This window comes from Vulpes lagopus, chromosome 10 (assembly GCF_018345385.1).
Source record: "Vulpes lagopus strain Blue_001 chromosome 10, ASM1834538v1, whole genome shotgun sequence".
Taxonomy (NCBI): Eukaryota; Metazoa; Chordata; class Mammalia; order Carnivora; family Canidae; genus Vulpes; species Vulpes lagopus.
The window spans coordinates 28,993,145-29,019,594 of NC_054833.1; the positions used below are offsets into that span (position 1 = coordinate 28,993,145).

At 45.3% G+C, this 26,450-nt stretch overlaps 1 protein-coding gene across 5 annotated transcripts in view; it reads right to left on the minus strand.

Annotated features, from left to right (window-relative positions):
* The window catches only part of NTM (neurotrimin), a 934,119-nt gene that overhangs the window by 102,798 nt on the left and 804,871 nt on the right, over nt 1-26,450 (minus strand). For all 5 annotated transcript variants that reach the window (XM_041771468.1, XM_041771471.1, XM_041771470.1 and 2 more), the window contains one exon: nt 6,793-6,918. In XM_041771468.1, coding sequence (XP_041627402.1) covers nt 6,793-6,918 — 126 coding nt within the window. The remainder of the gene's footprint in view (nt 1-6,792; nt 6,919-26,450) is intronic.

The following is a 26,450-nucleotide window of genomic DNA, read 5'->3' on the forward strand; positions in this document are numbered from 1 at the left end:
GCATGGTCTTAGGACAAAGGTAAAACTCTACCCGAAAGGTGCAAGGAGATGATGTAGGAAGACTAGATGGTACGTGCAAAGGTAAAGGCACCAACTATGCAGTAAATGTCACATTATTGGTGTGATTGCAGCATGTGGGGCAAATGGGGTCCAGAACCAAATAACAAAAACTCTCAGTGCCATGCCAGGAAGCAAGAACAAAGTTTATAAAGGGATGCCTCTTCCAGAAGGTTCATCACTACCTTGGTGTGACCTAGCCAGTGAGCAGTGGAGGGGACTTCAAATCCAGCTGGACCTGTTTTCAAGGCCCATCTCCCTCAGACAGATGGCCGCCTTAGGAGGCAGCTTCCACCCGTGAAGATGGGGCCATTACAGGTAGCCAGAACCTCAAAGAAAGGCCAGAAATTCCAGAATGCCTGAAGCAGAAGAATGGAGCTGGAAAATTCATACCTGCCCTCAGGAAGCAGAAAAATAGAGCAGACTCACTGGCCATTTCCCAAACCCACCTCCGGAGTGAAGTAACAAAGGGGAAAATAAAAAGCTCCTTTCCTATGTCTCTTCGATTCTCATACTCCAGTGGAAGACAGGCAGGCAGCTGGCAGCTCAGCAGGTTTCCTGGGCAGGGAGCCTGCTCTGAAAAGTTGCAAAAAGACACAGATCCCAAGGCTTCCTTTTTTTTTTTTTTTTTTGCCTCAGGTCCTTCTTTCTTTGGAACTCAGGCCACTTGCCTGGTTTCATAGCACAGGCAACCATGACTGGAGAGTGAATTTATTCACCGAGTCCCCCTTGGCCTACTCTAGTAAGAATTTATGGCCTGTATTGATTAATTACAGGGCAACCCAATCAAAATGAGAGTCTAAGAGTTGTCCAGAGTTGGCACAGAGATATTTTAAAAACATCTTTTTCTTTCTTACCTTTTTTGGGGGGTGGAGGGGAGTTTTTTTGGTTTTCTCCTGCTGGGTGGTAACCATCTGTGGGCAAGGAGATGCCTTTAGTTCCATTTTGTCCTCCTTGCCTTCCATCCCCAGCTCTTCTTTGCTGGAGAAGTTTTTCTCGTCTGCCATCCTAATGATCTCTGTGCCACATGGGGCCCCTGATGCTGGTGCTGACAGACTGCTCATTAGTGCCAGGGTGCTGCAGTCAGCCGATGGCATGCCACAGCTCTGCTCCTGACACTTTTTCACAGAGCTGTCACTGGAGTCATGGCGCCTGCCAGCTCTGGTTGAACTCAAGCTGTGATACCTCCAGTGCCAATTAGTGCTTCAGTGTCCTGCTTGGCTGGGGAGGAAGACCTGTCAGTGCTGACAAATGGGGAAATAGGTGGGCGTGGAGGGGGGTTAGGGAGGGAAGGACTCCGGGCATTGGCAAGGAGAAGGGCTTCCATCCAAGGGTCACTTTGTCCTCACCAACTTGGTGAGGTTTTCGGTGCCTTTTAAAACCATGAGAAACAAGGTCCAGAGAAACCAACTGTCCCTGGGCCTCTTCAAGTCCAGCAGAGGAGCTCAGGTGGACAGGAAGAGATTTGGCAGCTGGGGAAGGTTGCTCAGTCTTGCAGGTATGGTCCGCTGCACACTGTGGAAAGGGAAGGGTTCCGTAACAGGGCCCGGGTTGCAAATATAGACATGTGGTCCTGCTCTCATTCTGCACCCAGAGTCTTTCTATGGCCCTGGGAAAAACCAATCAAACTCTTTCCCACATCAATTCATATACTGTAGGAGGGTGGGGGGAGGCAGGGAGAATTTTTCAACTAATATTTCTCTTTTTTTTTTTTTGGTACTGATTTCTCTCTTTGGATTTTTATTTTTTTTAACCCTTGAGGAGCAGCAGATTTTCATATACCATTGAACTAACTTTCCCTGGCAATATATGGGATTATTTTATGAAACTGTTGGGAGCCACTGAGGGTTTAGGTATAATTAGGGTTGGGAAGAGTAAGACACCAAAAGGATCAAGAGCCCAGATAGGCCAGATGAAGACAAGGTGAGAGAAACACACACATCAGGGGAGTGATTGAGGCAGTGAGGGAGGCGGAAGGGATTTCACAGAAGACCCACTTTCAAAGTCACTTGTGAGCCTTCTCAACTTTTTCAAAAGAGTACTTGAAAAGGAGTCTCTCCTCAAGGAAGAGTCAAGCCCTGCCATAGCAGGTTCCCCAGTAGAGGAACTTCAGGAAAGGCTTGACAATCCTGTGAAGACCAAAGAAAATGTCCTGGAGACCTCCCAGTTGAGCTCCAGCAGGAAACGCACCAGGTCCCAACAGCGATATCAAAGTGGAAGAGAATTTCTCAGGGTTCATTCAGGATGAAGTCTTTGAACCAGGAGAACAGGCTTGCCTCTCGGGGGCACTGGCAAAGGTAAGTGCTTGCTTACTGAATCAACAAATACTCCTTGAATGCTTTCCAGGTGCTGGGCATTGTGCTAGAAGGTGAAGAAGCAAAGTGAGATGTAGGGCCTCAAAGAGACGTAGGTCTCAAGGAACTCATGGACCAGAAATCAGGACACACTTCTGTAAATAGCTCATTGGACCTTACTGATCCCCCAACCAATGTCTAGGTACGAAGTATTCCTTTAGCAGCCTTGGTGAGGTTTTTATTTTCAGTGTTTTGTATGATGGGAGAGAGGAAGAGATCAGGACACTCAAGAGGGCAGCTCCATTAGGACGTTCAGTGATCCCTGGTTCCGTATGCATCAAAGAACTCAGACAAGAGCAATCGGACTCATACCTTCACCCGAGTTTCATGTTGGGATCTCGGGGTTGTGGTAATATAGGAATTGCAGCCTCCTCTCTAAAGCTCTTACAACCCAATAGCAACAGGAAACCTAAACATTTGACTTTGAGAATACTTTTCCATGAAGAGAGAGGTGCTAATAAGCACCTTTTAGGATATCCTGAAAGAGATGGTATTTCTATTTCCTTAGGAAAGACTCAGAAGAATAGAGAACATTGAAGGTATTCTTTTGGACACAAGAAGACTAGAGCTTAGAGCTGTGTGAAAATAAATTCCTGCATGCTTAGACGGGAATGAAAGACAAGATACAGAGCCATGAATGGGGAATGTGTCTATAGGAGACAGAGGTCCCTGAGGCCACCTGGGCCACTGCAGTAGGATGCTAGTACTTTTTACAGAGTTAGGCAAGGGGCCAATAAAACATTCATATGGATCCAAGTGGAATTTCCATGTGAGACAGGGAGACGAGGGCTCGTCTTTCTGAAAAGATCAAGGCCAATGCAGGTGTAAGCAACACTCGCACACTCCAGAGCAGCTGTGAAGAGGGAGGGCGGGCATCTTTACAAAACTCGTGTACTTTCTTCTTGACCTCTTGGGAGTGGTAGGCTCATGAGGGGAACTAGAAGACATGTTGCCAGGAGTAAGAGGAAACTGCTTCCCATGATCAATGGTAGCACAGCGATGTGGCTTGGGAGGCCTCGCCTCCCTCTTCATCTTGGATATGGATAAATGACGTTTTCTCCATCCGACGTAAAGTGCCAGGCAGGTGATTTCAAGGACAAGGCCCCTCTACTCTCTTCCAACCATATGTTACTCCTAAGTGGCTGTGTATCAAAATAGTAGGAACCAGTTACTAAGTGGTGGTTAACACTCCTGTTCTCCTTTTCCACATAAAAGGTGGTCAAGGCTGGAAATATATATTCTAAGGAGGTTTATATAAATTTATTACATGTAGCACCATATGAGTTATGATGGAAAAAACTTGGATTTTTCAGAAATGTACAAAACAAACAAATCCGTCTGGAGGGAGAAAATGTAATGAAGCCATCAGGGTTGCCAACGTGCTTAGCTTCCATCAGGTATCGATTCAGGGATTATAATGGGTATTTGAGTGAGAATGCTCCAGAATGAAACATGATCTACCCCCACAGGATGGGACAAAAGATGACAACAGCTCTCTGCCTCCGGAGCCTTTGCTGAGATGCGTCCTATCTTTTTTTCCTCCAAGGAACCCCAAGCCTGTCCCAACTTATTTAAAATAAGTACACCGTTTTGGAAATATTTAGTGGGGGACGATGAAGGTCTGACGGCTAAGGGTCTCCAGCATCAGTTCAGACCTGGCAGCAGCCCAATGACACCTCTGATCTCCAAATAATCAATCACAGGGAAAACGGCACCCTGGTGAGTTCGAGGTGATTAGTTACTGCTTGGCATGTCTCATCAGTTTGAATCTGGGATAGCTAATCTGGACCAGGGATCTGGAAACGGCTGTTCATCTAAATTACTCTGATCCACAGGTAAATTCTGATTATTTTGCTCCTCTCCCCTTGATCCATCTTCTGTTTCCATAGCAGCCAAAACCCCAGTAAAATGGAAGCATCTGGCACAGGCTCAGGTAAAGTCCTCTGGGGAAATGAGACTGCTGGATGGCCACCAAGGGGGTGGGGGGGAGGACTCTAAGGTGCGCCAGTGTGAACTCCAGCAAGATAAAAGGAAGAGGGCTCCAATGCCAGAGGAAAGACAAAGTAATTGTGAGAAGGGGTGGTGGTGGTGGGGTATGTGGAAAGAATGGAAATTAATGCACAAGTGTTTAGGACACTGAGAGAGAAAGGGAAAGGAAAGAATAAAAACACAAAGCATGAAAGGGCAAGACAAAAGGAGAAGATCAACAAAGGAGAAGGGGAAAAGGGGACCCAGCAAAGGACAGAGTGGAAGAGCCAGAAGAGAAAGTCAGAGAAGACACCCAGGGGGAGGCCAGAGGGAGGCCTGCAGGAGGGCGGGGCCCAGTGCCTCTGGACAGAAGGCAAAGCCAGTCCACCCGGGATGATGAATGTTCTGCAGACTTCCAGCTGAAGGCACAGACCGCCCTTGCAGCCGGGAGCACTGGGGACTCCGCATTCAGCAGTGATGAAGGGCGGGCACCGTGGACTCGGGACTTCTGCCCCTTTCGACCACTCCTCCTTCAGAGGTGCCCGAGGGCTACGTTCTCTCAAGGATGCTCTCCTGCACAGCAGGAGCCTCCTCCCAGATTCTGGGCCAGTGCATCAGGAGGGCCCTTCCCAGCCAAGAGAATCGCAGTCTGCAAGGACCCTCTCCCATCCTGTTGCTCACGGCAGTAGCGTCAGAAACGGTGGCACGGGGTCGTTCCCCCCCGCTGCAGGCCAAACACACTGCAAATTCCAGGCCCCACCCTGAGAAGCTGCAGGAGGGCAAGTCTGTCACTATCCGGGAGAGGGAGTGAGGTGTCAGGGCCCCTCCAGTGACCTGAACGGATTTTACTTAAAGGCCCCAGTGTGGTGGACACTGCGATGCTCTCCCCTCCAGGACGGGAGGGTGTCAGCCCCAGCAGGTAGATGTGCTGCTGGTGGGGGGGGGGGGCGAAAGTCTGGTGCCACTGCTCATGCGGATTGTCTCACCTAAAGTCACCTGGCCCAGGGTAACGATCCTTCAGGGGACAGCCCAAATTCTGGGACTGAATGCTCGGCTGGTGTAAGAGGCCACCTCTCACCCCCACAGAGAGCGCTGCTAAAGGGTAAGGCTAGCTCTCCATAGGGTCAGCTGAGACACTCCACCGGTCTTCAAGCAGCTCAGCTTCTCCCTCAGCCAAACCCTGCTTCTGTCCCTTCCCTGTCACAGGAGCTGATCCCAAGAGCTCCTCAAATAAACTTCTTGCACACCAATGGCGTTACTCAGGGTCTGCTTTGGGCACCCAGCCTGCAACACCAAGCAGACGTCCACTACTATGGTTCCTTTAGACTCCTTAAACGTGCAGTACTCAGCATCACGGTCGTGCACGCGTGCATGCGCACACGCACACACACACACTTATTTAAATACAGTTCACATTAACCTGCAATAAGCACTGAAATGAGGCACCTTTATTCACATCTCTGTTCAAATGTCACCTTTTCAAAGGCCTTCCCTGACCAAACCTCTGGTCCTTCCGTCAATGTATCCTGCTCTATCTTCTCATTCTTGTCCCCCCTTCTTATACTGTATATTCATGGTTTTTTGTCACTTGTCTCCTGGGAGTGTAAGCTTATAAGAAGACAAGAAACTTGTATGTTTTGCTTTATTGCCACATCCTCAGTGCTCGGAAGAGTGCCTGGGCTGTTACAAGCACTCAGTACATATTTATTTATTTATTTTTTCTCAGTACATATTTAAAAACAAATGAAATAATTCAATGCACCTTGGATAAAAGCTAGCTTAATGATAAATGGCATCTCCCCTTAAATTCTAAAGGTTGAACGTTCAATCCATGAAAGCACAAAACAACACTTAGTCTGGTCTACAAAACATCTAGACATTTACCCAAAGCAAATATTGCGATTTAGTCACATTGCCCCATATTTGTTTTCTAGGATTAATCAGAGTAAAACAACAACAAAACCACAAAACAACTAGTGGGCTAGGGGCCAGGTATCTGTCAGTGCTGAAGAAGCAGACTTAGACTTTTTCATTTTAGGACTCTGGCCATTCAAAGCTTTCACTGCTCGTGGTGTGTTCGTGTTTTCAGTATCTTACAACAACCACCTGAACAACGCCACCTCCGCTGATTGTTCCATCAGTAAAGAGGATCAGTCGAGTTCACCCAGAACCTCTTACCACCATTTCACCCAGAAACAACTGGGATTCATTTCCCTGGGATTCGAGAGATCCCCAAATATGATTTCTGCAGTCTTACAGGATATATTCCTGTCTTGCAGAGGACAACGAAATTCTCTGCACAGCCACAGGTACATTGTTATCAGGATACCCAAAATGTAGGACCGTTTGGGCAAAGCCACCGGTGCCACGACCTCCTAGCCCTGGCCAATAATTCTTCCATTTCCTCTCTTACCTTTTGGGGAGATGTGTCTCCAGGTAACCGTAGGCTCTGGTCTACCCGTTGCTATGCAGGTGAGGCTGATATTGTTCCCTTCATTGATGGAGATATCTGAAGAAATCTCCACAATTTTAGGAGATACTGTGGAAACAAAACAGAAGGGAAATAAAAATCTCATTGAAATATGTCTTTGTTGTCTTACAATGATAGTTTGCAGAACAACCCAGGGGCTGAAATATCGGGACTGTAGGAATAAATGATGAGAAATTAGAGAAATTACCTTAAACATGAAAGAAATATCTTACCTCGAAGTTAGCTTCCATTTCCTCCCATTCAAACACAGAGTCAGGGAGTCTGGGTGGGAATGGATTCCACTGCAATACTGCAAGAACTGTTCCCCTAGCTTCCACCCGCTTCCTTCTCCACTCTCACCCCCACCCACCTCCGACACACATCCACAAATCATTCTCCACACCGCAGTCAGTCCTCTTTTTATAATGCGATTCTGGTTGCATCATATCTGCCTATACACCCCCAGGTGCTCCCTATTGCCCACCTGAAAACACTCAAGCTTCTCAGCCCTGTGTACCAGGCTGATCAGAGTCCAGCAGTAATCTGTGTTTCCACTGCCCTTCCCCGTCATTCCCCCTTTCCTTACCGTCCCTGTTATTCCAACCCGCCATGTGCTTCCTGGCCGTCATGCATTTGGAATCTACACTGTTCCTTATGTCCTTCCTAGGATGTCCAAAACTTCTGGTCATCCTTAAAGGGACAAATCAGATGCCATGTTGTTGCAGCTTTCTCTACCCCTATTCCTCTTTGCCTTCCTTCACAAATCTAAGTTACTGCTGCTTCTCATCTGTGCCCCCAGGGTACATTACAGGTACCTTATGAGGAATCAGAGGGATTTCCAATTAGATATAACCCACTTGGTCTTTTTTTCTTTCTGTACCCTAAATTAATCCCCCATTCTAATTGGTAAAATTGAGAGCAGGATGCCTACTTCCTTCAGTCTTTTGTTTTGGAACCAGGCTTCCCTTAGGAAGCTATATTTTGTTGTGGTCCTTCTCATACATGCTTCATGGAGACAGCATCCGGAGGGGATCTGTAGACCCCACAGGATAGCCGGCACTTGCCTGTGTGCACCTGTCTCATTCTAGGGTTCCAAATTAGAAGCTCATTGTTGCTGCACATCTAAGCCTAATTCTCTAGAACCATCTTTACCACCAGTGAAAGTGATATTTAGCTCAAGTATGACTGTTCATTTGTCTTATCTGCCAATTGGTTTACAAAGTAAGGGTGTTGGGGCACCTGGGTGGCTCAGTGGTTGAGCATCTGCCTTCGGCTCAGGGCGTGATCCTAGGGTCCTGGGATTGAGTCCCCCATTGGGCTCCCCGCAGGGATCCTGCTTCTCCCTCTGCCTGTGTCTCTGCCTCTCTCTCTGTGTCTCTTATGAATAAATAAAATCTTTAGAAAAAATAAAGGGTACCATTTATTGTGCCCCCAGACTCCAATTCTTGGCACTTATCCTACTATATTTTGGTTATTTACTTAGCATCTCTCATCCACTAACCAAGAACGTTTTGACAGACTGAACTATGACGTACTCATATTTACAGCCACAGCAAAAGCCTAACAAATGATATGCAAGGAAATCACCTTTCCAACCTGCTACATGTTCATACAACATCAGGACTGGATCACTAACACATATCAGTTCAGCCTCACAGACACTAGTTTTGACACCTTAGTTCTTTACAAGTGTCCCCTCTATCCAGGTCCCTTGAGGTTCTCATATTAGGTCCTTCCCTTGAATAAGCAAGCCCCTTTCTAGGCCATCAGAGTATGCAATTCCAGGCACATCATCCACATAATACATAATGTTGTCTGGTCAGCTGGAGATCCTAGGAAACCTAAATGTTGACCTTATTCCTTGCCCCAAGGCCAGATGATGGCCGTCACGTGGAAATCCGATTGATTGGAAATTTCTGTGCTGGCCTTTCTTCTACTTGAACCATTAATCATTCACTTTTAATTGTGCTGGATTTTCTTCTCCATGAAAAGGGGGTATCATGCTGGTATCTTCTTCTAGCCCGTGTTCCTTCCTTCCTTCTTGCATATTGTCTTCCACCCCTTTCCCCACATCAGACAACTGGGAACAGTCATTAATAAGCATGTGTTGCACTTTTGGATCCTAATCCCCATGCCTTTGCTGATTATTTTGGTCATGTAGATTCTTCTCCCCAACTATGTATACCTATTGGAATTGTTCAAGGTCCAGTTGAGTCACCATCCCTTCCATAAGATCTTCCAGATATCTCCCAAAAGATGTGACTTCTCTTTCGTGGGGATTCCATAGCCTCCTCCAAGGCATTTAAAACAAACTTGCCTATGTTAGCTTGGTCTCACCTTTCTTCTCTGTTATAAATTATCTGAATACAAGCTACAGAGCAAAAGCTTTACTCTTCTTTTTATTTTCTGCTGTCTTGGATAGGATGTCTTGCATAAAGTAAACACCAGTTAACATTTTTGGATTTAAATCCACCTCAAGCTTCAGAAAATAAGGCAGTGTATGTGTGTGTGTGTGTGTGTGTGTGTGTGTGTGTGTGTATTTGCACATATACCAGCAGTCTCACAACTATTTGGCAGGAGAGTCAATGTGGTGAGGGCTGGGGAGTGACCACTGGTTCTATGGTCCAGGACTTCAAAGAAATAATATTGCATTTTATGCTTGTACCAATTTAAAAGCTAAATTGAATCTTCTGGGACAGAAATATAATTGATGAGTAAATGACTGAACACTTGATTTGCTGACTATCTGAAGGATCCAAATTTCTAAATGCTCTTAGTCTTAAAATCATTTAAATTTGATGTATTTTATTCACAGTTTTAACTGGAACAGTAATTTTTTGCACCACCACTCCCCCAACCTATACATTTGCCTGGCCCTTGCTCCCGCCCATTGTTGGCACCCACAGAGCTCTGCTTGCTTCCTGGAGGACAGGCTGCTTGCATAATGACCGTGCTGGCCTTGCAGACGTTGCTTCAACTGTGCAGGTAAGTAATTTATTGATCTGTAAAGCACTCTGAGATGCTCTGCAAGGGATTATGTCATGCCAACGCCATGCAATAAAATAAAAAATGATGGACTTTGTGAACACAGGGTGATTTAAGGTTTGTAGTTGGAAGTGTGCTTAAAGTACATTTTAAGTGGAAATCAGGCTGGGTAATGAATTACTTTTGCTTTGGAAGGGCTTACTGGGAGTTCATTTTCCTGGCTTCTTACATGATAGCTAATCTGCTAATCATACACTAGAGAACAATGGACAGTCCCCAAGTAGAATAGAAGGTGTTTTGGGCCAGAGCTGTCAGCACAGTAAGTATATTAAATGAGACAATCACACCTCGTGCTTGGAAGAATCATCTAGAATTGTCTCCCTCCACTAACAATTGGAAAGTGTCCCACTTATGAAGTAGAAGTTGAAGAAATGCTTGCTCTTCTTTCAATGCTGCACACAAGGGTGCAACTCAAAGGTGGCAAATGGCCCCAGATGAGTTTGAAAGGCAGACTATTCATGGCATCGAGCTGAGATGGTTTGACTAGAGGTGCAATGCCAATGATCAGAACTACATTAGCACAATACCTAGGATGCTAAAGGAGTAAAAATATAATTTTCTAGGTGGCAACTGCTAGCATACTGTATTTAAAATTAAATTGAGTTGATAAGAATGCACTGTGGCCCTAGCTAATTCATGTTCATAAAAATGTTCTGGCCAATTAAGGCAGGGCTATTTATATATTTCTGTTATTTCCATAGATACATTCTGCATCTTACCTCTTCTCATTATGCAGGCTGCTATAAACATACTAGTATTGCTTTTTTTTCCTTCCTTCCTTCATCAATATTCGTTGATCACTTCCATCTACTAGCATTGTGCTTAACACTAAGAACTTAATGCTAAAGGCATGCCTGGGTAGCCGAGCAGTTGGGCTTCTTCCTTTGGCTCAGGGTGTGGTCTGGGTCTGGGGATTGGGTTCCATGTCAGGCTCCCTATGGGGAGCCTGTTTCTCCATCTGTCTCTCTACCTCTCACTCCATGTCTTTCATGACATGAATGAGTCATGAATGACTCATGAATTCATGAATGAATGAGTGAATAAATAAATAAATAAAATCTTAAAGACCTAGATGCTAAAAAAGACATAACCATTGTCCTCAAGGAGTTTGCAGTCTAGAAATGTAAAAACAGAAGTATACCCCCTTAATGTCTGGTGACACAGAGGAATAGATATGATGCTGAGGGAAGACAGAGGATAGATACTTAAGCCAGCCTAGATATGGAAGTCATGGAAGACTTTTTGGATGTGTGACACCTGACTAAGCTCAAGAAAATAAGTAAAAGTCAATCTGAAGAGAAGTAGGGAGATATTGTAGGCAAAGGAGACAACACAGAAATAGTACTATTATTAGGAGTTTCTGTGGCCAGGCATAATTGGTAATGGGCAAATAGCTGCTAAAGGAGGCTGGGCCAAACATCATTCAACAAACACTCAATGAACACCTCCTGTATATACAACTGTGTTGTAGATATATGAATGACATGCAGAAATAAATTTTGTTGGCCCTCCTTTGCTGTTTGGGGAAGCAGTGCATATAAACATCCTAGAAAGTTGAAAAATAAAGTAAAATCTGTCCCCAAATTGTGTGTGGTTGAATGTCAAATGAGTGGTATAAATATTAAGCTCTGTAAGTTAGAAAGAGGGAGAATCATAGTAAGTAGGAGTGTCAGAGTGGCTTTGCCTTGGCTCTCAAGTCTATTTTGAATACCAACCAATGGAAAAAAAAAACAGTCACAAAGTCTGAGAAAATGAAGATGCTTTGTGTGGAACAGGAATACAGAAATCCATGAACTGTATGAAGATGCAAAGTTGACTTACTACAAAAGACAGTAGAGAGTTGTGGTTGAGATCCTGGCTCAACCATGTTCAAACCAGACAGCCTTCGCCAGATCACTTCACCTCTCTGTGCCTGACTTCCCCATCTATGCAATGAAGTGATAATTCCATGTACCTCACAGGATTCTTCTGAGGACTTAAGGAATAAGTTTATAAAATTGACTTAAAGGAGCTCCTAACAATGTAAAGTGCTCAATAAGTGAGATGTAATATTGTGTGTGCTTGGCAAACACACATATGTAGTGTCAATACAGAATGGATGGTTGATAAATTTTAACTGACTCAAGGAAGAATGGGATACAAGATCAATGAGATAAGATAAAGCCAAAGCATGGAATAACCTCAATGACTAGGTCTTAATTTTCAGTCTATCCTATAGCCAATGGCAAGCATTTGGAAGTTTTTAAAGAAAAAAGATGCTATAATTTTAAATTTACTTTAAGCAAAAATAATTTGGTAACAATGTGCCAGAGGGAAGGGAATAGACAGAAATTAAAGTCAAATAAATTCATCTATATTAGAGTGATACTCAAGCATAGATTTCTGGCTCTATAAGGATGGAAAGAAAATAATGGATTTGAGAGAAATGCCCACCAAAATGTGCAGGTGATTGATGATTGCCAGGATAGAGAAACTAGAAACAAGGAGTCCAATGTGAAGGTCATTTTGTTCAGCAGCAGCTGGATGGCTGAGCTAGTAGACCCCAGGATGCTATATGAAGACCTTCCTTTGGGGAGGACATTATTTTGATGAGTTTGTTTCTGTCTTAGACATTCTGATTGTGAGATTATCAAGGACATACAGGCAGATCTATCCTTTTAGGAGTCACAGTGATACCATCAAAGCTCTAGGGCAAGGTCCCAGAATATGGTTTGAAAGTAAACAGTAGAGGAGTGAGAACCGAAGCCACAAAGGTAAATGAGTTGTGTTAAGAGTCCATAGGTCCTTTCAAAAGGCCATTAGCTTGTTTCCACATACGTGTATGTGACATCTCTGCTGACTTTGAGTTCTGGATCTAGGAGACACACCCATATGGACACAGGAAGACCAAGAAGTGAGTAGGTTCTGTTTGGGAAGGAAGGCAGGAGCCCAATGAGCCACACTCTGAATACAGTTCCACATTTAACACATTATGTTAAGGTTTAATCTGGCTCTTATTGAATTCTAATTCAAAAGTGTAAATAATTAAATAAGATAATTATTGAAACAGTATTCCAGGGAACTTCTTCACTCTTGGTTTAGCTTCCACTGCCCAGGTGTTAAGTTTTAATAATTATGTCATTAATAAATAGCAATTTGCTGTTTTTAGCACACAGTAGATATCCTATTAAATCCAAATTAAGATGCTTTATTAAGCATTGCACAGTCCTGTGGGGCTGGGAATGCACATAAGCTGCTTGGACCAGGTTACTCTGCATGACACATGCAGATCTATGCATCCCAGATGGCTTCCTTTACTGCCACTGGCACTTCTCCTCCTGTCTCCTCTCTGTAATGAAGATCTGAGATGCCCATGGCAACTCAGGGTGGTTTTCACAACAAGGGCTCCTTCACTGCTAAGGCCTTGGGACTTCTGTCCTTACAGAACCAAAAGGACCAATCTGGAATACCTTGACCTTTCCTGGTTTCTGACCTCACACAGAGACTCTCAGGTATATGTCAATAGCCTGGTGCATAAATGTTCAATCTAGATGAAGAAGCTCTTAAAGATGGAAAGCCTGGGTGCCTCAGTGGTTGAGCATCTGCCTTTGGCTCAGGTCATGATCCTGGGGTCCTGGGATTGAGTCTCTCATTGGGTTCCCTGCAGGGAGCCTGCTTCTCCCTCTGCCTGTTTCTTTGCCTCTGTGTGTGTATATCTCTCATGAATAAATAACATCCTAAAAAAAAAAAAAGCTCTTAAAGATATAATCAAACAGATGTTCATTTCTGGACTAATCCATCTTTGCACACTGGCCACTGTGGACCAGGGCAAAGTCTAGGGGAAAATTTAGTTGTTAGGCAATGGAGTCAGGCTATGGCAAAATATGCTTGATCTAGGATCTTCTTTCTTTCATCTAGACTGAACAGAGAGGAGTTGGTCATGGAGCACGAAAACTCTTTCCTTGAGGTCTTTCTTCCTGAAACACCGCAAGCCATACATTCCTTGACTCAGATCCATTCTGCTGGTCTTTCTCTGTGCTCTTCACTTGGCTGGTTCTGGCTTATTCTTTAAACCTTAGCTCCTCTATGAAGCCTCCTTTCATCACCTTTTCTCAAGTGGAACCTCCTATACCAGACGGTTGCATAATTGCCTGCCTCTTCCAAAAAAACATGTAAGCTCTGTTGCCAGTCTTATTCATTGAGGTGCTCTGCACATACCATCACGTCTGGCACAGCTGTTCAATAAATATTTTTTGAATGAATGACTTAGGTGGTTTTTATAAGACTGTTTGGAAATGCAACTAAATTGAAAGGAATGACCTTCCTCAAGATCTTGAAATGACCCCTAAAGACTCTTAACATCTGTAGTAATGCTGATAGTTACTGTTTATTAAATATATGCTGCAGAATAGATGCTTTACATATATTGCTTTATTTTATCCCTGCATCAGCCCCACAAGTAGATATTACTTCTAAAGTCACCATTGTCCTGGTTTACTTGGAACTGAGGTGTTTCCTGCAACCTAGGATTTTCAGTACTAAAAGTAGAAAAGTTCCAGGCAAATGACATGTGTTGATCACCCTAATTATTTCCTTTCCCATATTTCACAGATGAGGATAATTATATGCGGAGATGTCAAGATAGTTTTCAAGGACACACAACTGGAAATTGCAGAGTTGTAGAGTGTTTTTTTAAATGAGGGATCTTATGAGTTAGAAAATTTTTATAAAGCATGTGTAATCATAAATGCATACCTTAAAAATAATTAATAGACACCAAGTACATACACACACAACTACACACATGGGCAGTGACACGTTATGAATCTCTGTTGTGCATTAGATATTTTACAAGGAGATTGACTCCATTATTTGATCTAATCGTGATGGGATTCTCTGAGGCAGTACTACTATTCCTATTTATAGATGAAGAAACTAAAGCTGAGTGAGATCTTTAAAAAATTTTCTCAAAGTTATCCAAGTGTTATCAGTGGGACCTGAATGTAGATTTTGTATGATTGAAGGTATGGAGAGGTCAGTCCAGTGGAATGCAGATTCCCAACACCGTTACCCTCGGGGCTTGCTGAACTCCTCTGTCCCTCCTCCATCATTCCCTTCTACCTCTCTGCATGCCCACGGTCCATTCGGGAACAGGAGCCCTCTCTGTTCATCTGTATACGGTGCTATTCTCCCTAAGAAGAGGACAGGGGAGGTTTCAGTCATATATTTCTTGAACTTTTCCACATTTGCATAAATATCTCGTCCTCTGCCCTGCTCCATCTACCAGCACTTCCTAATCAGCACCTTCACATTCAGCTTCCACTAATGTGAGCTGAGGCAGGGAGCCGTGGCCTTCCTGGGCGGCTTTCCTCTGAGGCAGCACCACAGCTGCTGCTTCCCGCAACCAGGCATCCTACGTGTCTGTCTCTCTACCAAGGCAGAGAAATAATCAATCAAATTCATGGCTGAGTCCACTGAGACCTTATGTAGCTTACTTTGCCTGAAAAGACTAGTCAGTCCTTCTATCTTTTGTTCTTCCTTCCTTTCTCCCTCCCTCCCTCCCTCCCTCCCTCCCTTTCTTTCCTTCCATCTTTCCTTCTTCCTTCTTTTCCATAAAAATGTTTGTATAATAGAATGCATATTCCAATATTGTGGGTTTTGTGGGACTTTTCATCCCTCAATAAAAAGAAGCCTAACCTTTGCATCGAAAGATCAGGTGAGACCAGACCCAACAATTACTAGCTGCATAAACTCATGTAAATGATCTAACTCACTGATTAGCTTAATTATGTTACTATCTTGCCTCTTCAGAATAGATGTTCCATGCATCAGACCAAACTGTGAGAAATCACATTTTTAACATAAAGTACTATTCAAATGTGATTTATCAGTGTTACTAAAAATGTGTACCTCTAGAGGCCAATACGAAGACAAATACAGACATCAGGCGCTGTGGGGGAGGGGCTTGGGTTGCCAGGGTGACATGGGACCCCACCCCTCACCACAGCACCACAGGATGCTAGCCAAGATGTGGACCTTCTGGAGGTTCAGAGGCAAACAGTATCCTTAAGTGAGGACCCAGGCTGCTACCTGGGTGGGGATGTGCGGCAGGACCCCACCCACTTCTTGCCAGCAGTGTGCTTGCTGCCTCCACTTTCCAGAAGGGAAAGGTCAGATCACACACATTCAGAATCCCAAATCAGAGTCTGAAAACGCTCTTAATGACAAAGCTCAAACAGACTGTTATTTCTTTTACCAGGATCCTTTTGTCATTTTTTAACATCTCATTCGTTCTCTCTCTCCATATTAAAACCCTTCATGTTGGCTGGAAAATCATGAAGCCCTGGGAGAAAAGCTAGTGATTTATTCAGGATTAGTCATAAACCACTGGTTCTGAAGTTTGGAATTTGTTCCTTTCAGGATCAGCTGAAGTGTGGAAGGAAGTTTTTATGAGCTCTGCTCCCTGACCCAGTTTAGTCATTTTTGATAGAGACGTAGGAGAATAAAATAAACATCATGCATTCTTCACTCTACGCCTTCCTGTTTCTGGGCATATTAGTGTAAATTGAATTTCACAGCGACTTACCTGTAACTGTAAGTGCTCCATTATATTTGAAAACATCCAAGAAGTTGCTAAGAAGCATCTCTTCATCAATTGTTTAATGTAGGGACATAAGGGTATTACTGCTAATCATGACGTGGACCTGCCATCCAGACAGGATGGTTGTTTACTGGTTTCTAGTAGAATAGCTCTTGCTTTGGGTTAAGTGTGGGTGGCTGACAGTCATGCTCTATTCGCCATATGGGACCACATTTTTAGGGACCAGGTCATGAAGGGAGGAGGGAGAGAATGGGAAGGGAAGAGCCACTGAACACCTTCTATGCTGAGCACATGGCTCCAGTGTAACAGTCACCGCTTCCTTTTAAATCCTCAGGGTAATTCACACACGTCACCCCCACTGCACAATAAAGACAACAAAACTCAGAGAAGCTGAACAACTAACTCCAGGTCATCATACAGGAAGTGAGATAACTGCCATTCACTAATAAGGTGTCCCTAAAGCAATCAGCTCAACTTTACACACACAAGAGGTCCTCAAAAACTAAAATAATGCTACCCCAAAGGGAATCAATTAATAATCTGATTCGCTTACATAATGTCATGAGTTTTTTTTAAAAAAGAAAGAAATCCAAGATAATATTCCTATTCATTATTATTCCTCCTAGAAGAGAACTACTATTTGTTGAGCACCTAATAAATACCAGGTACCTGCCATGTATTTTCCCATTGGAGGCAAAACACTGCGGCTTTAAGAGCTGACTGTGTGCTCTAAGCCACTAGGCTAGAAAGAGGCAGACCCCAGACCCAAGCTCTTTCTATGGGGTTTCGGAGATCAAATGAAATATGGTATAATTGAGCTCACGGGACGCCTGGGTGGCTCAGTGGTTGAGTGTCTGCCTTTGACTCAGGGCGTGATTCTGGAGTCTCGGGATCGAGACGCACATTGAGCTCCTTGCATGGAGCCAGCTTCTCCCTCTGCCTGATTCTCCCTCTGCCTGTGTCTCTGCCTCTCTGTGTATGTCTCTCATGAATAAATAAATGAAATCTTAAAAAAAAATAATTAAGCTCACTTAGTGAACTGCCCATCACTCCAGAAATGAACGCTATTGCGACAGAGATAATGCAGAGTTTGGTCAGTTAGGGATAAACGGCACCATCGTCTGCTGTAACAATCCAACCCGGAATTGCTGATCGGGATTTCTCGACTGCACACCTATGACGTCTCCTGCCACGCCTGTGTCCTTCAGGTGCAGCAGCTCCCAGGTAGTGGCCGGCACGAAGGTTCCGATGCCCCTGCGTCTAATTCCTGCTCACCAGGACGCGTCAACTCTTGTTTTCGCCGGCAGCCAGAGGCGGCCACAAAGCCTCTCCAAGCAGTTTACTTTGTTCCCTTGGCTCCTGGCATGTGCCTATGTCTCTCTCTTCCTAAAGTGAGAATGCAGCGGGCGCCTGCGAAGCTCAAGTGGCCAGTTAAGCTAAGCTATAGAACCTTCTGTCACCTGGCCCCTTACACAGGATCAGCTGCCCCTCCTCCTGAAAGATTTTTTTTTTTTTTTGCAAAAACGCCAATTGATCTTCAGAGAAACGAGACACAGACCCCACCTGGCTCAGGATGAGGCTGGCTACCTCTACCTCCGGGCCTGCGCTGGAGAAACTCTACAAAAATGTCAGTGTTAAGAGCTTGCACTTACGGCGGTGGCGCTTCATTTTAAATAGGGGTCCTTTTCCTCCAAACTAAGGAAGAGGTTAGCTGACTGTGCCCCTTGGTTGTTCTTGCGTCTGCTCAGAAACCCACCTTGTGGAGAGAGGAACGGTCTTGGTACGATCTTCAGTGCTGTGCCAGCCCCAGGACGGGGTTCGCACCGTCCATCTTGCAGCAGGACAAGGAACACACGTGTAAGTGGGTCCGTGGATGTCATCATGATCTTGGACTCCTGCCAACCATTCTCTCTCTCTCTCTTTTTTACATATTTATTTATTTATTTATTCATGAGAGACTCAGAGAGGCAGAGACACAGGCAGAGGGAGAAGCAGGCTCCATGCGGGGAGCCCGATGTGGGACTCGATCCCAGGACCCTGGGGTCACGACCTGGGCCAAAGGCGGATGCTCAACCCCTGAGCCACCCAGGGATCCCACGACCATTCTCTTCACTCATAGTCTCCCCTTGCCTGTGAGAGCTCCCCAGGTGGGCAGGTACCGGTCACCCCCTTCTGGCTGCCCGGTCCAGGTCAGATGGGGACGATGGGCAGAGGCGGAGCCCCCGGCCGGTGGAGGTCCCACACTCTGCTCGTGCGTGGCGGCCGACCATGCCAAGCTCGCTCACATCCTCAGCCGTCTTGGTGGCATCGCCAGCTCTCCCTGTCCTGCTGCCCCAGCAGGGGTAGCTAGGCTCTGGCATGCACAGTGCGCATTACGGCCTCACGGCTGGCGAGTCCTGCCCACCCGGCTGTGGCTGTGGTGTGGTGTGGCTTCTCCACAGGATGCTCTCTTCCCCCTCAGGTACCTGCAAGGTTGAATTCAGGGGAAGGGAGGCGGCCCTGGGGGGAGTGCCTGCCTCCCTCCATCTGAGAGCTGCTGTCTCTTAGGCCAGAATGAAAATCTGAGTTATACCCACCCTCCCTGGGACCGGCGTCTTTGGGAATGACTTAGGCAACTGCAAGAAACATCTCATTATCCGGCCTTGAATGTTGAAGCCCCGAAAGTGGCCCCACTGCTGTCCAAAGTAACTTGTCAGCTGGTTTTAAACTGATTTCTTGTTCGGAGGCCTTATTGCCACTAAATCCCTCATAAAGGTTAAGGTCTGTGAACAGATCAAGGTGAAGCCTCTTCCCCTCCAGCACGAGGGGCGGAGACGCAGGCTGGTGTGTTTTAAGCTGCAAATTCTCAGTGATGGCGATGGCTCTGTTAATCCCCCAGTGAAATGTCACGGTGCTGGAGCAAGTGGGGGAAGCAGTTGGGGGAAGAAGAAAGTTCCAACATGACTTCTTGTTAATACAAAGCTTGTCAAACACATCACCTAGAAATACCAAATGTCTTTATTAGATTCTTTTATCTCCCCCCGAGACTGGAGGGACGCCACCAGTTGCTTCTCGGTGGAGATGTCATCATCCAGAAACTAATTAAAGGCTACGCAGGAAGCTGGGTCTCTCGCACTCCGGAGAACAAAATGCATTAGCAACCGAAGTAAAAAAATATATATATATTACAAGTGAACTTTATATCGAAAAGGGCAAGTTGGGAATTTGACAATAACTCTCTTTCTCCCTCATCAGCTCACAGCAGGCGGAAGTGGGCCCATCAGGATGTGAATGAATCTTGACACGGAGCCATCTGCTCCCTATATCACTCAGGCAGGGGTTTCTGTCTCCTGGTTCCCAGGGGTGGGGAACACCTGACTGCTGATGGTGGGAAATACAACGGCAAGGTGTTCACGCCAGCACCTGCCCGTCCCCACTAGAGTGCACACAGCCTGGACACCATTAATTTATCTGTGCGCACCAAGGAGCCTCGCTTCTCCGCCCCCGCCACCACCAAAAATAGATGATGCAATAATTATACTCCTCATAGGGCCATCCCGGGGATTCAATGAGTTCATGTGCATAAAGAGGAAAGAACAATATGGTGCGTAGAGTGCGCGTCAATACGGGAGAGCAACGTGGCCTACTTGTCGTCTTTCTTTCACCGTTCAATGGGAAAATCCACTCGTGTCTCAGACAGAGTTCTGGAGTCCTCACCTCCCCATCCTGCTTACCCTTTCCTAGTGAATGATTTCATCATCTATTTAATTGTTCTGGACAGAGTCACAGGAACATGTGATTTCTGTCTTCACCTCAATCTCTACACCCATTATGAAGTCCTGTTGCATTTATCTCAAAAATAACCCTCATGCTGCCTTGCCCCCAGTTTTTCTCCCTCTTGCTACCCAGGTCCATCATCATGCTGATCCTCTGGCTTCTACCATGGGCAGGACATCCCATCCCCTGCATCACGACTGGAGTCATGAAAAACAGCAACACGACCGAGATCACATCTCCGGCTTAAACACCTCGAAAGGCACGTGGCTGCAGTGAAATGTGAAGTTCATACCTGTGTCTCTAACACACAGCAGGCCCTGGAGGAGCTCTGACTTTCCACTGACCGCTTGGCCCAGAATTAACTCAGCTCCAGTCCCCTGACCTGCCTTCCGTTCCTGAAGGTGCCCAGCTGACTTCATTCCCTCACACCTTTGTGGTTTCTGCTCCTTCTCTGAACATGCTCTTTCCCAGATCTTCACACGCTTAGTGGTTTCTTCTTTGGCTCTTATTTCGATCGTCACCTACTCTGCATCCTTCCTGACCGTGTCATCCGGGAGAGCTGCCTACCTTCCTAGTCCCCCCGAGTCCTCTGCTTTTGTTTCCTGAAGTCTTCATTTGTTTGGTATTTGCCCTGTATGTTTCCTCATTAGAATGTGAAGCCGGAGAGAACAGAATCTTACCGGTGTTTCCCCGCCCCATCCCTGTCACCTGGAATAGTGCCCAGCACACAGTAGGGACTCAGTAAATGTCTGATGAGTAGGTGAACTCCCCTGGTCAGAAATAACTGCTCCTTTCTTGTCTTCCTGTGCCCTCTGTTCAATAGGTTCAATAGGTGCCCTCTGTTCAATAGGTGCCCTCTCCTACAGCACCCCACACACTGCCTTAGTGAATGCTGGTATGAGCACCTAGCACCGTCAGTGGAATATGAGACTCATAAGGAAAGAGTTATACTATTTTTATGCCTTTTCTAGGCTTCACCTTGTATACCCCCCCAGCATGGAGCAGTCAGTGTCCCTTGCAAATAACGGAGGAAAAACAACTGACCATTCATTTGCATGTTTGAACTACACCATACATACTCTCTTCCCTGTGACTCCATGATATTAAAATAGATATTTTTGGTAACGGGTTCTGTGGAGCTATTGACTAACTATTGACACTGGAATGATTAAACTGTTACTGCCACACCACACACCCCAAAAGCCATTCTGGTGGCCTATGTGCCTGTGCACAAATGCCCAGACACACACACACACACACACACACACACACACACCTGTCTTGAATCGGGGACAGGACGGCCGTATTTCCTACTACAAAATTCGCTGCTTGTCATGAAGCCAGAGAAAATGTCAACATGCTTTTGAGAAGTCCGAGTTCAGTGTGTTCTTCTAGGGCACTAGGACATCAAAGAAAACAATGGCCTCCAGGCTGCTCTTCTTTTACAGAGAAGGTTGTGTTGAGGAACACAGAAAAGCTAAACAAAAAATCTGTCACCAGGCAATAAATTAAAAATAGGTCTGTACTACTGAAGATAAATCAGTAACTTTAATACTCCTCCCCTGAGCTGGGCATCTTCAAGGAACATAGGACAGGTGTCTCCAAGCTGAAGTATTGGTTAAAAAGCTGTCCTTTAAATTACATTTGGGCTATTTCTTTTCTGGCTGGCTGTATTTTTTGTGATCTATCTGGAGGCTTAAAAAGACACACAGAAAAATAAATCTCAGTTCCATTAAGCACACACTATGGACTTGCATATTTGTTCTTATCTTTGGCCTCCCTTCCTTTCTATCATCCCCCGGTCCCCCCCTTCCCAACCTCCCCAGTGCCATCAAACATCGGCACCAGAAAATGTTTACGATTACTCCAGACACTGATACTAATCTAATTCCCTGTAATTGCTATTCATCATCATGTAGGCTTCTTTTCTCTTTTATTAAGCTCTCGTGCTCACATCCCACACATCCTACAACTCCAGATATAAACTCATATATGCTTATTTCTAGAGTCAGAATGGTGGGCAAAGGAATCGGATCCCATCTACACTGTCAATCAGAGAACATGGGTCAGCGGGGACAGCCAAGGGTGCAATGCAATGGGTCTAGATGAGATTAGCACAAGTTAATGTACTTGCCTTCATTTGAAATCAGGCACAGGCCCCTGCTGAGATGAATCAATATTTAATAATTGTGAGATACGGTTATGTGTATGGGAAGGGGTCTCCTTTCCACCCTCATGGGGAACTGTTTGCAACAACACTGCACATACAGCATCTCATAATGTCTGGTGCTAGCTTCTCTGGTGATTCTTATTTTTATCAGCAGCACCATCCACTTCTAAAATGCATAACAAAGATAATAAGCTAACCCCCCAAAGAGATCTGCCTAGACCGAAGTGGTTAGGGACTGGCATGAGTTCATAAAAGTAGGTGATGGAATTTTCTTTACTGGAGATATGGTCTGGGAAGGGTGCTCTGGAGTCTGGGAGGAGAAAGAACAACTTTATTTCTAAAAGTACTTATCGGTGCAGAATTTGAAAGCCGGCCTCCCAGAGCTAAGGGCATGTCATTGAGAGAGAAGAGACACAGGCTCCTGTGCCTCTCAGCTCTTCAGTCCTCCAACCATGTAATTCTGAGCCAATCACCGTTTGCCATGTGTCAGCCTTCTCAATCCTAAGAGGAGGGTTTGGGGCTGGCTGGACTTCTGCAGCCTTGGCACTGTTGACCTTTGGGGCTGGATGTTTCATTGTTGTTGGGGGCTCTCCTATGCCTTATAAGATGTTCAGCAGCGTCTCCGGTCCACCTACTGGATGCCGGGAGCCTCTCAGTCCCCTAACTCCTGAAGTTCAAGCAACCAAGAATGTCTCCAGACGCTGCTGCCAAATATCCTCTGGAGGGTAAAGTCACTGTCACCCCGCCCCCAGAAGCACCGGGCTAGCCAACCCTTGTAACATCTCCTAACTTTCTGGCTCTGTGACAGCTACAATTGTTTGAAAGCTTCTCCCACATATCACACCTATCTTCTAGGTGCCCAATCGGGGTTCACATATCACACCTATCTTCTAGGTGCCCAATCGGGGTTCAGTTTCGCAGCAGAGGCATACGTTGTTTGCCACGAACCTCACTTCTCAGCCAGTAAAGGCACAAGCGGTGCTAACGCGCTGTCACATTCCTCAGTACGCCCCCCACCAGAGAGCTTCTCAGTTCCAGCTCTGGAGGCCGATGCCCTGTCCACGAGCACCTCCTTGCTCTCTCTTACCCTGCCCAACTGGAGGTGCCAGAAGCTTCCCCACTTTTGTACTTTATCTATGCCTGTTTCATCTCACTGCCCTCTTCTGCAGGTTACTAGCAGTGCAGGGTAGCAGCTGCTGAATGGCTCATTACCCAGGGCAAATTCGTCAGAGAGCAGCCTCAGCCTAAGCACTGTAATGAATCCTTCAATTGGCTAGGAATGAATGCATTAATCTGGGGCTATTAGAGTCTTTTATCAGGCTGCCTAAAATATACTGCCTTTCCGAAGCACACTGAGCAGGCATTTCACCCTAAAGGGGTATGTGGGAGGGGAGCACTATATTGGCGCTAACTAAAACAGAACAGCTAAGAAAAATATAAAGGAGGGGGGTGGGTGCAGAGAAGCCTGATATGGTGTTGCTGAATGTACTTCTAGACTTTTCATCTTATTTTTTCAAGGCACCCAAGCCTAAAAAAAAAAAAAAAAAAATCACACCATTTGAGCAACTTCCTTCCCAGTGAGGATGAAGGCAAGACAAGCAAGACTCTGTAAATGTCCTCCAAGTAGCAAAGTTCCCTGTGGAATTGCATGGAGAAGTTAGCAAGGCCACACACCCACCAGCTCTGACTCCATCAGGCACATGGTGGAGACTGTGAGATGGTGCCTATATGGTCACTGCATTCAGAGGCAGACGATGTTCTCCTAGACAGGCCATCAAGACAGCGGCCATGTGCACACACCTGCCACCACCACCCACCCCACTGCTCTGAAAGCATGACCCCAAGGGCATTCCATCTGCCATCATCCAAGCACTCAGACCCTCCTGCATGATCTGCAGCCAGCCAGTGGCACCTGACGTGGCAGCGTGATGGGCACTGGAGTCAGGGAGAAACCACAGGACTCCTAGACCCAGCACACATTGGGGCCAAAGGGTCTGTCTCAGGGCTTACTGGCTCCATGCATAAAATAGAAATTATGATGACTACTTTGCCCGATAGAGTTCTTGCGAGAGCTAAATTAGGCAATTTCTGTGAAAGTGTTTTCACATCAGTAAGGAAAAGAGAATATGAAGTAGAGATGGGATGCCATGGCCTGAAGGCCAGAACATTCCAGAGCTGGGAAGAAAGACGAGCTGTCCAACCCAGTAGCCATGCAGACAAGGAGATGGTGTCTCTATCTGCTGCCACCGCAGTCATGAATTTCAGGTGACCTGCGGGTTCCTCCAGAAGCTGGGATGCACGACCCAAACTAAAGACAGGAGGCTGCCTGTGTAATCTGAGACAGGATGGCATTTCCTTGCAGGAGATCCGGGCTGTCAGAAACAAACTAATTTATTCATGGGTTTGCTGGCCACTGACTGATTCCTTTAATTTTGGCTGCTCAGTTTTTCAATTTGGTTGATCACATCCTAACTGTGATTGTTGCTCCTCACAGGCAGAACATCAAAATGAGATGGGATCAAGTAAAACTTAGGCTCCTCCTAGGAGGTCCCAGTGATGGGAGAGCAGCTGCAGAGCTTGACGGTCGAGTCCTGGTCCCCAAGGGCTCCTGCTGGCATTTCTTTCCTTAGTAAATTTGGAATCATCTTGGCTTTCCCAAAAGCCTAGGATTTATTGATTTCAATCATCCTCTTAACCATCTAAAGCAGAACATTTTAGATTTGACTTCAACTTCCCTTAATCTCTCAATTTCTAGGGTGGCAAAGAGATTAATAGGCAAGCGCGGCCGTTATTTTTTATTAGGATGAATCAAGTCCAGTGCAGCAGTCTGCTTTAAGTAACTTGACCCATTATTTGCCTGTGCCCAAAGCGGGGACAACATTATAAAATCCAAGCTCTCCCCAAAAAATACAGTAAAAGTAATTGATGCTACCCAACCCTGCAGCCCCTTGTTATTCTATTCTAGGCTCTCTCCCAGACTTCAGAAAAGCTGCGCTCTTCTGGCAAATGAACTTCCAACTGTCCTCCATGCCGGAGAACCCATATCTGCTTTGGGGATTGTGACCAGTAGACATTAACGAGACAGTCTTCTTCTTCTTTTTTTTTAAATAATAATAGAGGGTTTTTTTTTCCCCCACTATGTACAGCAAAAATAGCAATGCCTGGCCATTTGTTTTGGAGTGGATTACCATGGCCCATTTATGTAGCTATTGGGGAAGGAAGAAAATAACTATTTGTGGTATAACAAAATCATATGCAATGGGATAATTGGAAGGCAGCAAGCTCTAATTTTGGGTATCGTTTCTCATTAGACAAGCACTGGAAAAAACTCTACGTGCATTATAAATGCAGGGCTTATTTCAGTTCGATGCTCTGATGAAAGACAACTTCCTCTCTAGAGAAAAAAAAGTGAGAAGAGAGCATTAAAGGGAACAAAAGGTCTGATATCTCTCTCAAAAACCGTGTGCATCCATGTTTCTTTGTATACATGCCTACCTATCTGCATGCAAACTTACGCACACATGTCCACATATGTGCACACATACTGGGGAGGGAGTGAGGGTAAATGCCACAGAGAGGGAATTTAATGTTTAAGCATGTAAAGCCTTCCAACATGGATGACTTAGAGTTTTTTTGTTTTGTTTCCCATTTTTGCTAAAAAGTTCTATTTCTATACACTGAGTACAGATATGAGACTTTTTTTTTTACAGGAACTTGGAGAATAACAGATCAAATACCATCGTAAGGCTGTCACAATGTATGAACAGTCTCAGCAAAAGAATCTGGAGTGCTGAGAGAGAGTACAATAATAACCCAAATTAACAGAAATTAAGACAACAAAAAAGATGAGCCGCAAACACAAGGCACCATACAGTTTCATAAAAATGTTGTCTCCCAAATTGCAAAATCTGACCTGATCATGTGTAGCATAGGTTCACAGTGACACAGTACATTAACAATGCATTAACCCGACTGAAGGTCAAGTGCTTATAACTGGATATTTTGTCAGAAAACTATGTGTAGCTAACCCTTCATCAAATCCATGTGTTG